Below are 14,015 nucleotides of genomic sequence, written 5' to 3'. Positions count from 1 at the left end.
GGTCCCATCACTTCATGGGAAATAGATGGGGAAACAGTGGAAACAGTGTCAGACTTTATTTTGGGGGGCTCCAGAATCACTGCAGATGGTGACTGCAGCCATGAAATTAAAAGACGCTTACTCCTTGGAAGGAAAGTTATGACCAACCTAGATAGCATATTCAAAAGCAGAGACATTACTTTGCCAACAAAGGTCTGTCTAGTCAAGGCTATGGTTTTTCCTGTGGTCATGTATGAATGTGAGAGTTGGACTGTGAAGAAGGCTGAGTGCTGAAGAATTGCTGCTTTTGAACTGTGGTGTTGGAGTTGACTCATTGGAAAAGACTGATGCTGGGAGGGATTGGGGGCAGGAGGAGAAGGGGACGCCAGAGGATGAAATGGCTGGATGGCATCACTGACTCGATGGACGTGAGTCTGGATGAACTCTGGGAGTTGGTGATAGACAGGGAGGCCTGGTGTGCTGCGATTCATGGAGTCGCAAAGAGTCAGACACAACTGAGCGACTGAACTGAACTGAACCATAAGTTTGTTTTCGAAATCTTAGTCTGTTTCTGTTTTGTAAATAAGTTCATTTGTATCATTTTAAATTAGATTCCACATATAGTAATAGCATACGATATTTGTCTTTCTGTCTTCATTTAGTATGATAAGCTACATCCATCCATGCTGCTGCAAATGATATTATTTCATTCTTTTTTATGGCTGAGTAGTATTCCGTTGTATATGTATACTTTATCTTCTTTATCCATTCATCTGTTGATAAGACATTTAGGTTCCTTCCATGTTTTGGCTATTATAAATGGTACTGCAGTGAACACTGGGGTTCATGTATATTTTGGAAGTATGGTTTTCTCCAGATTATGCCCAGGAGTGGGATTGCTGGATCATAGGGTAGCTCTATTTTCTAGTTTTTTAATTAACCTCCACGCTGTTCTCCACAGTGGTTGCACCAATTTACATCCCCATCAACAGGTATAGGAGGGTTCCCTTTTCTGCACAGCCTCTCCAGCATTATTACTTGTAGATTTTTTTGATGATGGCTATTCTGACTGGTGTGAGGTGATAAATCATTGTAGTTTTGATTTGCATGTTTCTAATAATTAGCAATGTTGAGCATCTTTTCATGTGCTCTTGGCCATCTATATGTCTTCTTAGGAAAATGTTGAGCTGTATGAGCTATCTGCACCCTTGTGGATTGCATCATTTGCAAATATTTTCTCCCATTCTGTGGACTGTCTTTTCATTTTGTTTATGACTTCCTTTGCTGTACAGAATCTTTTAAGTTTAATTAAGTCCCATTTATTTTTGTTTTTATTTCCATTACTCTAGGAACTGAATCCAAAAAATATTGCTGCAATTTATGTCCAAGAATGTTGTGCCTGTTTTCCTCTTAAGTTTTACATTATTTGGTCTTATGTCTAGGTCTTTAATCTGTTTTGAGTTTATTTTTGTATATGGTATTAGAGAATGTTCTAATTTCATTCTTTTACATGTAGCTGTCCATTTTCATTTTTTCCCAGCATCACTTACTGAAGAGACTGTCCATTTATTCATTGTATATTCTTGCCTCCTTTGTCATCAGTTAGATCACCATAGGTGCCTATGTTTATCTCTGGACTGTCTGTCCTATTTCATTGATCTATATTTATATTTTTGTGCCAGTACCATGCTGTTTTGATTATTACAACCTTGTAGTATAGTCTGAAGTTAGGGAACCTGATTCTTCCAGCTGTGTTCTTCTTTCTTAAGATTTCTTCAAGCTAAGTTTTAGAATAATCAGACTTTTTAGTGAAACTAAGGTTACTAATTTGGGAAAATATGTCATAATATTAAGAAATGTTATTTTTCATTTACTTAAATCTTTTTATCATTTTTGTGGGTTATACATTTCTTATTATAGTTATCCCAAACTTCTAGTTACAGATGTAATTCTCTAATGGTTATGTTAAAAAGGAAACAGCAGACCCAAAATGGTCAGTTATGCTAAACCCCATGTCACCAAACTAAGACTTAATACCTAGCACAGCTGTGGTTTCAATCTGCCTCAGGATGGTAACCTTTAATCAGTGAGCCTGAAATTACCAGGTCAGCATTAGTGAGGCAATCTGCCATATAGTCCCTTCAGTTCCCTTTGCTAAGTTGCTTCAGTCATGTCCGACTCTGTGCTATAGACGGCAGCCCACCAGGCTCCTCTGTCCCTGGGATTTTCCAGGCAAGAGTACTGGAGTGGGGTGCCATTGCCTTCTCAGTTCCCTTTAGGAGGGTGACTATTGCCTGGAACAGTGCATTATTTACTAATAATTTACTTTTTCTACTTCCTTTCTACTTTAAAAGCCTTTCCTTTTCTATATCTCTGCAGAGCTCCTTTCTGTTTGCTACATAGGATGCTGCCCAATTAACGACTCTTTTAATAAAGCTAATTTGATCTTTAAATTTACTCGGTTGAATTTTTGTTGTTTAACCATTATTATTAGCATTTAGGTATTTTTAATCTTTATCCTTTCTCCTACTGTATTTAGAATTTTACTATATAGAAAAGTGTGTTTTGTAGCTAAAGTTATTTACAGATTTTTTACATAGTTTTTTTTTTTTAATTGACCTCTTAATGGTAACCTCTATGTTTGATCACAAAACTGGAGAAGGTTCTCTATATTTTAAAGAATATTTCTTACTGAGAAGATATCTCCAGGGCAGTGCCCCACTTAGAACATTTAATGCATTAAGTTAACTGGTTTGGGAAATTTTAACTGGTTTGGAAAAATTTTATATTATACTTAAAATGTATATGAAAAATATATATATATGAAACTTGAATGCTTCAGTGTTTCAATATATATATATGAAGCTTGAATGTTCTTTCATATGTCATTTTGTGATTTATTCATCCCTAAACCTTTAAGGTAGGTATTATTATTACTGATAAAAAGTTGAATTCCAGCAACTTTAGAATACTTTTCCATAGTCACTAAAACCTTGAGTTCTGAACTACTTGTTATGCTCTAGTCTTTAAAGCTTATGCTGTTTTCTCCTATATCGCATTGTTTTTCATTGTATGTTAAAAGCAATCTGAAGGTACTTAGTTGGATTCTAAATAAGTTATTAAGGTAGAAACTTCTGTAGAATATCTCTTCTGCATATGTTTACTTTTAATATTTATGCTTTTATGTTAATTATTTAGACAGTCATTTTAAATTACTTTTCTTATAGGAACCTCCAGAAGTTTAGCCTTTTTGGAGACATAAGCGTTCTACAACAGCAAGGAAGTTTGTCAAATACATACCTCAGCAAGGTGGACCCTGATGGCAAAAAAATTAAACAGTAAGTTATATAGCTAATGGAAAGGGACTCTGTAATAATAAAAATATTTTTCTGAGAAATTTTAAGATACTGTCCAAAGAGTAATGATATTTTTTTCTGAAAAGAACATGTACCCTGGAAATGCCTTAACAATGAAATAGTGATCAATACATACCATTCCAATCTTTAAGACAAAGAATTTGCTGTGTAATTATTGCTATTTAAAACTTAACTTCTCTACTTTACTTTGCTATAACATGAATTGTAAGTCATCAGTCTTTTCTTCTCTACTGATATAAAATGCTCCTTTACTTGAAAAACATATTTCTATATGTGTAATATGTATTACATTTTTATGTGAATTTTAATGATATTACTACTTGTGGGTCAAATGAGTGTACTCAGTTGCTCAGTCATGTCCAACTCTTTGCAACTGCATGGACTGCAGCCTGCCAGGCTCCTCCGTCCATGGGATTTCCCAGGCAAGAATACTGGAGTGTGCTACCATTCCCTTCTCCAGGGGATCTTCCCGACCCAGGGATTGAACCCATGTCTCCTGCATTGCAGGTGGATTCTGTGGATTCTTTACCATCTGAGCCACCTAGAGCTAAGTCTTAACAGGATTGTGTGGCATGTGCTTTCCTTACAGAATTCAGCAACTGTTTGAAGAAATACTGAGTAATAGTAGGCAACTGAAATGGCTGTCTTGTGGGTTTATGCTGGAAATAGTAACCCCAACGTCACTGTCATCTCTCTCAAACTCTATTGCCAATGCCATGGAGCACCTGAGTTTACTGGACAACAATACTCCTGGTAGCAGCACCCTTATCACCGCAGCAGAACTGGAGCGATTTGGGAATCTGCGCTCACTTGCCCTGGATTTCTGCGACTTTACAGCTGAGATGGCTAGAGTCTTAACCGATAATAACCATGTGCCTTTGCAGCGACTTTCTCTCCTGGTTCACAATGTTTCCGTGATGCACAAGTCTCTGGACAATATGCCAAACGATGAGCATTGGAAAGCCTTGTCAAGAAAGAGCACCAGCCTTCGGGTCTATATTATGGCTTTTGATATCAAGAGTGAAGATATGTTAAAGATTCTGAAACCCAGTATACCACTAGAGAGGATTCATTTTGACAGCTACATCACTTGTGTTTCAGGAGCTATTGTTGATCTTATATCTAGGCAGTACGACAAGTTCCTCACTCATTTTATATTAATGAATGATATGATTGACACGTCTGGTTTTCCAGATCTTAGTGACAACCGAAATGAAGATCCGTTGGTTTTATTAGCATGGAGGTGCACAAAGCTCTCTCTTCTGGCAATTCATGGTAGGTAACTTTTGTTTGTTATAGTTTGAATTTGTTATTACAGCTAAAATATTTTATACCAATAAAAAGATAGCACTGACATTTATACTGTCAAAAACTCTTATAACAAGTTGATATGCAGATTTTTTATACTTTCTAACATGACTGAAGCAACTTAGCATGCATGCATGCGTTGGAGAAGGAAATGGCAACCCACTCCAGTGTTCTTGCCTGGAGAATCCCAGGGACGGGGGAGCCTGGTGGGCTGCCGTCTATGGGGTCACACACATTCGGACACGACTGAAGCGACTTAGCAGCAGCAGCAGAAACATGTGTATAACATGTATAACGTATACCATGTATAACATATACCACTTACAAGTGGAAGGACACATTTCTATCCTATTTTGTTCCAGCTCCCGTATTACTGTTTTTCTTTCACCATGTGATTAATAGTACTTCACAAAAATGGCATTTGAAATTATCCAAGAAAACATACATATTCACCTACAACAGATGTATTTCTTCTTCTTAAAAACATAACACAGAAGGAAGAAGAAAGTATGATTTCTTTCATGCTCACTGCCTCATCTTCTAGATTCTTGGTATCAACATCTTAATTTGTACAACATTTTTTAAATGATGGTTCTGTTGGTTGAAAAGTGCTCTTTTCTGGCAGGCCTTTCATCTGAATGTGAACTATTTTTCATTTGGACAGAGTTCCTTTTATAAGTTAGAAGAATATATTACTTCTTTTCTGAAACTTGTAAGATAGAGAATATAAACTAGAAAGTCTGCATGAACAACTTAAATTTATTATGTTTCATTATTTCCGAAATTAATCTTTTAGCTGCATTTGAGTGTTGGAGTGTATCTTGCTTTTCAAGTTTTGCTTTATAATTTGGCCAGTCATTGGAAGTAATAGCAAAGAATAGATCACTATTGAAGTTAATAAATTAGGATTTTTTTAATAGGATGAAGAAATAGCAAGATATTTAAAATTAAGTTAGTCTTTTTAAAGCTCCTTTTATTTTTTTGACTCTGCTGAGAGGCTTCTGGGATCTTAGTTACCCAACCAGATATCGAACCCAGGCCCCAGCAGTGAAAGAGCTGAAACCTAACCATTGGGTCAACAGAGAATTTGCTAAAGCTTTTTTCTCTTATTAAGTAAAACGTTATATTTGCTAGTGATAATTAACAATTCATCTTTAAAGTGTCACTTTATAACTTTGGACTGTGAAGTACTGTGTGTGTGTGTGTGTGTGTGTGTGTGTGTGTGTGTGTGCGCGCGCGCGCATGCGCGCACACGCACAGGGTGCTCAGTCACATCTCAACTCTTTGGGACCCCGTGGACTGTATGCTGCCAGGCTTCTCTGTCCATGGAATTTTCCTGGCAGGAATACTTAAGTGTGAGGCCATTTCCTGCTCCAGGGGCTCTTCCTAACCCAAGGATTGGACCTGCGTCTCCTGCACTGACACGGCAGATTCTTTACCACTGCACCACCTGGGAAGCACCGTAGGAGATGCCTTTTACTAATGAAAAATACCAGCTTACTATGTACTGTTAATCAAAAGCTATAAAATTACACTTTAAATGTCTTCACTTTTACTAAATGTGCTGATACCAGAATACACTTACAGCACCTATCTGTTCACCAGCTGCAGTGATGTTCTTGGAGACAATATCAGACTTCTAGTCTTTTTTTTTCTCTGAGCTAAACAATTACTGGGGCTTCCCTGGCAGTGGTAAAGAATCCACAGATCTCAGCATATTTTTAAAGGAAAAGGACCCCAAAGTGGTGAGATACAAATTTGTGGAAAAGACAGATGTAGAAAATAGACAAAATAAAATACAAGGAAATGACAGTGCTTGTCTTCTGCTTATTTTTAAGGTTACACAGTGTGGGCACACAACCTCATAGCCATTGCTCGTCTTCGTGGCTCTGATCTAAAAGTACTTGAAGTCACCGAAGAAAGCATTGATTTTGACCAAGGTGAACTGGCCGACCAGGATGTGGATCCAGTGCATAATCTTATTGAGCAGGTGTCCCTGGGCCTCGGTCAGCCTTGGCATGCAGTCATGGACATCGAATCACTCAGTGTCTTCACTGAACCAAATCGTCATTTTTACAGAGAGATGCAGAGCTTCAGCGAAGACGTTTAGCTTTTTTTTAACGTACAATTCCTGTGGTTACATTTGCAAGTAGGGTCCTATTATGTTTTTTTTTTTCTTTTCCAGTAGTGTGAATTAACCCCTTTGTGCTGTGTTTAATCAGTATTAGCTTTATAGAATTATACGTGTATATTCTACTTCTTGATCAAAGAACATAGTCGGGTATTGGTTTAGAAGTTCAAAGTGACACTGTATAGGGCTTTCACGGTTAATGGACTTGTTACCAGACCTTAAGAATCTACAACCGAAGGTTGTCTGAGGTTGCTGGCTAACTGTTTTTCACTGAGTTACTCTGCCTTTTGATGTTTTTATTCTTTGTGTGTCAGAGCTCAGGAGCCAAAATATTTTTATACATATATAGATATATATCCATAGCCTGGTGGATTTGTATGCAATGCACTGCATTCATTCATTCTAATAGCATTTCATTGATTTTTATTTGAAATGGAAGAAAGGGAGGATACTATGATCCCAAATGAGTCATCTTTAACAGAAAAGCCAAGACTTTAACTTTCATTACATATATAATAGTCAATTATCATTAATTACCACTCTGAATTTTATATAGTAGGTTAGAACATTGCTTAATCCTTTTTGAAATGCATTTGTGTAAACATGAATACTCAAATTATTGGATTTTTCCTAACTGTATCTGACATAATTTAATTCATCAATTACATTATACATTCAAGTTAGCTTTTTAGCCCAGATTTCAAATAGTGGAGGAATAAAGAAATAATATTCCAGGGTAAAACCTCCTAAAAGAATATCATGAAATCACAGAGTTGTAAACACACATGCTTGCAAACAAACATTAGTCGTGAAATCCCTAGCAACAAGTCACTGGATTTTTCTCTGTCAGCGCGCGTGTCAGCTGCCAAAGAATAGACTTAACTGAAGAAGTGCCCACATGCTGGCAGGGGCTGGCCCACTGTGGCCAGCCAGATACTGCTAGATTGTAATATTTAAGGTCGAATTTCGACCTGTGGTACACAGCTGTGCTGTGGCTCAGTCAGCAACCTCAGATCTCTGAAAAAAAAAAACACAAAACAAAAAAAAAAAAAAGAAAAAAAAAACCATGCACCTGTTTCACTGTGAATAGTGAATGTAAAGGAAAAAAACGGAAAAACTGAACGCTTGTTCTATCACAGGTATGAGCTGCTATGATAAATGAAGAACATTCCATGAAGTATGTTTTAAAACCTTGTTATATCTGAGAGGCTTTAAAAGCCGACTTAACTTGTTTCAGGGCAACCGCGGTACAGACGTGGTCTCTGTGAGACTTCCACCTGACCCCAGTTTTAAGTGGTACGAATGTTGTGCATTTAATGTTAAAGGACAGTCTGCAATAATAAAGTAAGTAGCCAACGTGGGTGCCCAGCAGTGCTGAGACCTGGCTGCTCTATTGTAAGCTTTGGAAACACAATTTATGCAACAGATGTCCAGATATGATTCTATTTATGGAAAAAGTTTATATGTATTTTACAAGTGGTTTTACCATCTTATATTAAAATGACCTTTTGACAGGTGTGCACTGTTTTGTCTCCAGTGAGCACATACCATGCAGATTTTTTATGTACATCAGTAGTGTGAATCCACTGGCACAGGGTGTGTAAATGCCAGATGTGGTGAGATTTTATCTTATAAATGTGATCAGATAAAATAACTCCTGACAGAAACTGTAAGGAAACCAGCTGAATGTTTGACCTGATGACTGATGTTGTATGGTTTATGTTAAATGTATATTCTTTTAATCAATGAATAAAGCATTAAAAAGTGATCATTGTAACATTTTCTTGTTCATGAAGCATGAAAAACCTTTAGTGTTAAATAAACTACAGTAATCTTAACAATGGGTATAATCATGTTAGCTCCTATTGGTAGTCTGGTGCAGCAAAGCTTAAATTTGAACAATTTGGAGAGTTTTGATTTTTTTTTTAACTCACTGTGGCAAAATATAAAACAGACTGGTTACCACAAAATCCAAGTGTATTATGTATTTAGAATACATTATTTATAGACTATAGGAACCTACATTTAAAAATTCTTCTACTGGATGAAAAGGAAAAAAAAAAACATTTCAGTATGCCAGTACTAAATAGATCTTAAACTTCTATACTGCTTTAGTTTAGCTTTGTAATCTCCATTCTTGGTTGTTAAGACAAACAGCTGTCATTCCTTCTTCCTTCTCTAATCATTCCACACACCACTTCTTCCAAGCACTGCCTCATCATGGAATAATCTGGGGTTCTCAAAGAACTGTTGTTATATCTATTGCTCCCTCATTTCATGGATACAACTCCTTTGGATGAATCAACATGTCTGTGTATATAAAAGACTAAAACAATACCTAAAATATATGAAAAAAGAAAGTCAATGAATATATACATAAGTGAAGTTGTATGTAGTAAAGCACTAAACTGGGGGGTGTTAACCTGTTTTCTCCACTAAGCTCTGACTAATGCTACATGAGCAGAGCACAGACTCTTGAGCCTCAGTTTCCTCATCTGTGATATGAGGGATTTGCCTAAAACTGATTCTTCATTGAAAGTTTCAGCTGATGTTAGTCTGACAGCTTATAGACAAATATTTATTTTCAAAACACAACTTACTAAACTATATGAAATTTGTATATCTAAAATTACTTTCCTATTTCCTCCACCACCCTGGGAATAGAGAAGTTAGGGAGTTGGTAGGGCGGGGCTTCAGAAGGACAGTGTGCTTACGACTGAACACATAGATTCAGCACCTAACTTGCTTGTGGCTTATCCAATAGCATGAACCAGACTGGGTTGTTATGAAGCTAGTAACATTAAATGAAACGGATGGAGTAACATACAGTAGGTGTAAATAATACCCAACAGTCACACTACATTGTCTGTATCAAAGCTTCCTAAGCTTTTTCATATGCTGACACATAGAAAATATTATGCAGCACACTGATATAACAGAAGGAATTGAAGCCAAAAAAAAAAAAAAAATCATTGTTTTCATTACATAATGAGAGAAATGCAGAAGGTTAATGGAAATAATTATTTGTATAGAACTTTCAAATAAAATCTTTTCAACTGTTCTAACTTATAACCTCTTAAAAATTTTAATGTTTCCACCAAGAGGAACACCCCACAAATGGATGATAATTTTTAAACCCTACCATCCACAATATCAAACATGTATGCAGTTGAAATTATACTTATAAAATCTAACAGCTCTAAATGTAATGGTAAGTGTAATGCTGAGCTTTCTTACATAATGTAAGTTAATTTTCAAATTCAAGTGATTTTTTTCACTATTAAGTATTTCAAAATAATGAATGCAACTCTAATTTGTACATACATAACTCTGCTGCTAGTTGAGCCACTGTTCACACAGAAATACCTGATTGATATGGAAGCAATTCAAGGCCTGCAGGAAGCCCTGCTCCCACTTCCAGCTCCCAACACCCCGCTCCTCACACCCACCAGCTACATATGGAATTTCATATCTGGACTTCCTACCTGCTCTTCGAACACCTGGAGCATACTTCTTTCCCAGCTTCATAGATCCCCATCGTCTGTGTATGAACAGTGGAACACTGCATCTGGCAAGGGAGAAGTGGGTGCCTGGGTACAATTACAAGTACACACCACTCTGGTAAATACAATACCAGGGTGATTGATTCCATACCTACTACCATTCATCTATTTTAAAATGCAATAAGCTCTTGATCATTTGGAAATTTACATCATTTTCCCCCTTAAACCTATATATCAGTTATTAATTTGTTGCCTCAGCTCTGAATGCACCCTTCAATGTATGCTTTCCAATATGGACCTCCTATGAGTAACACACCTTTAAAGTCAGAACAATGTTGTTCAGTAAGGGCGATGGGGGACATGGTAGAAGGCAAAGTTTATCGTGTAGGTTCCAGGGTAGGCAGCCTGGATGTAAGACTTCCGGTGTAGCCTCCCCCAGCTGTGGTCCCTCTGCTACCTTGCAGCCTCAGCCTGCCTTGTCCTTCACACAGAAGCCAGAGTTGCTGTACAGCTCATAGGCTGTGAAGCACGTGCCTCCTGCGTGCACTGGACTCCCATTCCCTGCCCTGCATGTCACATGGGGCCCACACACTGGCTCTGCAGGCCTCTCCATCCCTGGTGTCCACACTCCCACTGCACACGCAGTGCCAGCAGTTGCTGTCGGCCTCCTCCCCACCTGCACCCTGCTCAGCCTATTGCTTGCTGAGCATCTCCAGACTGGCTCAGGCCTTGTGGAACCAGTGATCCCTGCTGTCCTGGAGGCTGAAACACACCTTCACCAAAGACGACTGAAGCCCTCCCGAGTCCGTCCTACCATGACTGTCCCCTCAGCTTTAAGGGGCCACATGCAGTTTCCTCACATTTTACAATTATTATCATAGTAATAATTCTTTATATTAAGCTTTTCCTGCTCAAACTACTGTGTGCTTTGTCTTCTGATTTGATCCAGACTGCTACATATATCCTTTTCAACTATGCCACAGCTTTTTATGCAAATCTAGTACTTTTGTTAGTTTTTAATTGATTACTTACATATTTTCTGCAACAAAAAAGAGTTTAAAATGTGATTTTTTTTTCTTAAAAGCCATTACATTTTTTGTCCTAGATTTTATACCTATTAAATATAATTGATCAAAAATACAAATATTATTACTTGTTCCTGAAAATGAGTCTGGTCCATCATCCATTCTATTTCTATTTTCATTTTTATAAACACAAGTGGTAAAAAATTTGTTTCACATATATAAGTAGCTGAGAAGAAAGTTTTGTTACAACAATGTCACTCATTCAACTTCTGAGTTTTCAGGACCAAAGAAAGCACTGTCCTATTATCAAAAGTTACTTTATATAGGTCAACAGTTGAAAACAATCATTAATTATTCTCATCACTGACACCAATATCACCAATATCTCAAACTGTGTCTTTAGCTCCATAGGTTTGCACACCTTAGTTTGATGCATCATCATAAGACTAGAAGGTTAAAGGTATGTGCTCATTTCATACATGGGAGAAGGGTTACCTGCAAAATGAAGAAAAGGAAAGGAGAACCCGCACCCTGTTGACAAGTTCTTTCTAGGCAGAATACACAGGTGAACTCTGTGAATTTTCCTAGAAGCATACCCGCAGAACACTTGGAGATATTTTACCGTACTCCGGGGGGCTGGTGCTGGTGCTTAGTCACTAAGTTGTGTCTGACTCTTGCCACCCCGTGGATTGTAGACCGCCAGGGCCCTCTCTCTGTCCATGAGATTTCCTAGGCAAAAATACTGGAGTGGGTTGTCATTCCCTTCAAAGGGTCTTCCTGACCCAGGAATTAAACCTGTGTCTCCTGCATTCACAGGCAGATTCTTTACTACCAGGGAAGCCCCTCAGGGGGTGTATCCCAGTCTGCAAACTATAGCTTCTGTGACAAGAAATATTAACAGGCTTATTTCCACATTACTTACAATGAAAAAGCAGCAGCAACCTAATGACCATTAATAACAGAACAGAGTTACTGTGGCAAAGCCACACAGTGGAAAACCACACAGTGGTCAGAATGAACTAACTTGACCTACATTTATTAACATGATGGATCTCAAAAAATCCAACTTCTAAAGGATATATGTGTGTGTGTGTGTGTGTATGTATAAAGATATTATTGATGTACATTTTTGAAAGGCAGGAAAAATAAACCTATATACTATACATAAACACATTTAACCAGAAAAACAAAACACCATTCACACTCTTTTCACAAGAGTACTTACCTCTACAGCATGAGGACAACTGTATCGGGAACATTTTTTTTTTTTTCTTGAAAAAAATTAAGGCAAATGTTAAATTTGCTCTCTAGGTAAAGGAGTATTCTTTACATAATTGTTACAGAAAACAACCTCAGCTATTTGGAGTATGGCCAAGAATCCACAAGGGAATAGAAAAGGTTTCTGGGAGATTATTCCCTGTACTAAAAGGCATCACATTCAGTAGAGCCACGTGTTTCCTTCCAGCTCATTTGTTCTTCTGTTCAGCATAATTCTGATAAGTCTGTCTGTTTCTTGGTCTCCAGTAGATTAGAAGTGGAGAGAACAAATGAGTGTGGAAGGCAGAAGTTTACAATCCTCAAAAACAATATAACTAATGATAAGTCATTGTGAAGGAACTTGAAATAGACCTGAACAAACCCATAACAAGCTTTAAATACAATGCAATAATAAATGCAATGACCCTGAAACAATATAAAAATATATTCAAAATATCTCTGTAGTGAATTAATAGAACACTTAATATACCTTGGAAATCTTTTCACACAAGATGGTTAAAATAAATATTTGTGTTTAAAAGAATGGATTATAATCAAGAAATAAGTGAAATTTTCTAAGAAAACACAGTTATTAGCTAAGAAATATTATGACTGATAGAAAGTGAATATTTACTGTGTACCAAGCATAATTTTAACTACTTCACAATAAAGTATTTTATATAGTCCTCATAACAACCCTATAAGACACAGTATTTGGGGACAGGGGAGAAAGGATAATTCTTTAGGGATATATTCCTAAAATATAGAGAAAAGCCCACACAACAACAAAGACCCAGGATGGCCAAAAATAAATAATTTTAAAAAGAGAGATATACTAATAGAGGTTTAAATACATTAAAAATTACAAAAGCAACAATAGAAAACTTTAACTGGGATAAATATCAAACATGAAGAAGAAAGGAAAATGGGGATGAGAATAGTACAAGTACATTAAGTCCCAATTTTTCATCTCAAGGAATCAATACACATACAAATTAATAAAAGTTTATAGATTATATGTATATCTTCTAAAATTCTAAAATCACCATAATTAAAAAGGAAAAAAAAAAGTCAAAAGAGAAAATGTCTAGGATGTATAACTGGGCATAAGGAATAAATGGGGAAAACTGAAAATGATCCTTAAATTCTATTATTTGATTTCTTCCCAGTTGTTTATATTACCTTAATAAAATGTATTTTTAAACTAATTATGTTCCTTTATTCTGGAATCCCAAAGTATTTTAGACCACTCAGCCCATACCAAGTCTCCTGCCTTCCACCATGCTCTCATCTGCCTCCATGGTTTATTGCCATTCTCTCTGTTATGTTTGATTTGCTTTCTCCTCTCTCCTGTCTTAAGCTAAGTCAAGTCTTTCCTACCCCAGGGCAAAAAAATTTTATTTACTTGATTAGAACATTCCACATTACTCCTCTT

The 14,015-nt window shown here is 36.8% G+C and overlaps 1 protein-coding gene across 1 annotated transcript in view; it reads left to right on the top strand.

Moving 5' to 3' along the window:
• FBXO33 (F-box protein 33) overlaps window positions 1-8,563 on the top strand; it is a 22,036-nt gene extending 13,473 nt beyond the window's left edge. Inside the window, exons 3-5 of the mRNA XM_010835354.1 lie at window positions 3,207-3,317; window positions 3,946-4,631; window positions 6,503-8,563. Of these exons, the coding sequence (XP_010833656.1) occupies window positions 3,207-3,317; window positions 3,946-4,631; window positions 6,503-6,774 (1,069 nt within the window). The 3' untranslated portion in view covers window positions 6,775-8,563. The remainder of the gene's footprint in view (window positions 1-3,206; window positions 3,318-3,945; window positions 4,632-6,502) is intronic.
• Window positions 8,564-14,015: the final 5,452 nt, after the last annotated feature.

This window comes from Bison bison, unplaced genomic scaffold (genome assembly GCF_000754665.1).
Source record: "Bison bison bison isolate TAMUID 2011002044 unplaced genomic scaffold, Bison_UMD1.0 scf7180017864041, whole genome shotgun sequence".
NCBI classification, from domain to species: domain Eukaryota; kingdom Metazoa; phylum Chordata; class Mammalia; order Artiodactyla; family Bovidae; genus Bison; species Bison bison.
Note: the sequence above shows the minus strand (reverse complement) of the source record. Positions and strands in the feature narration are given on the sequence as shown.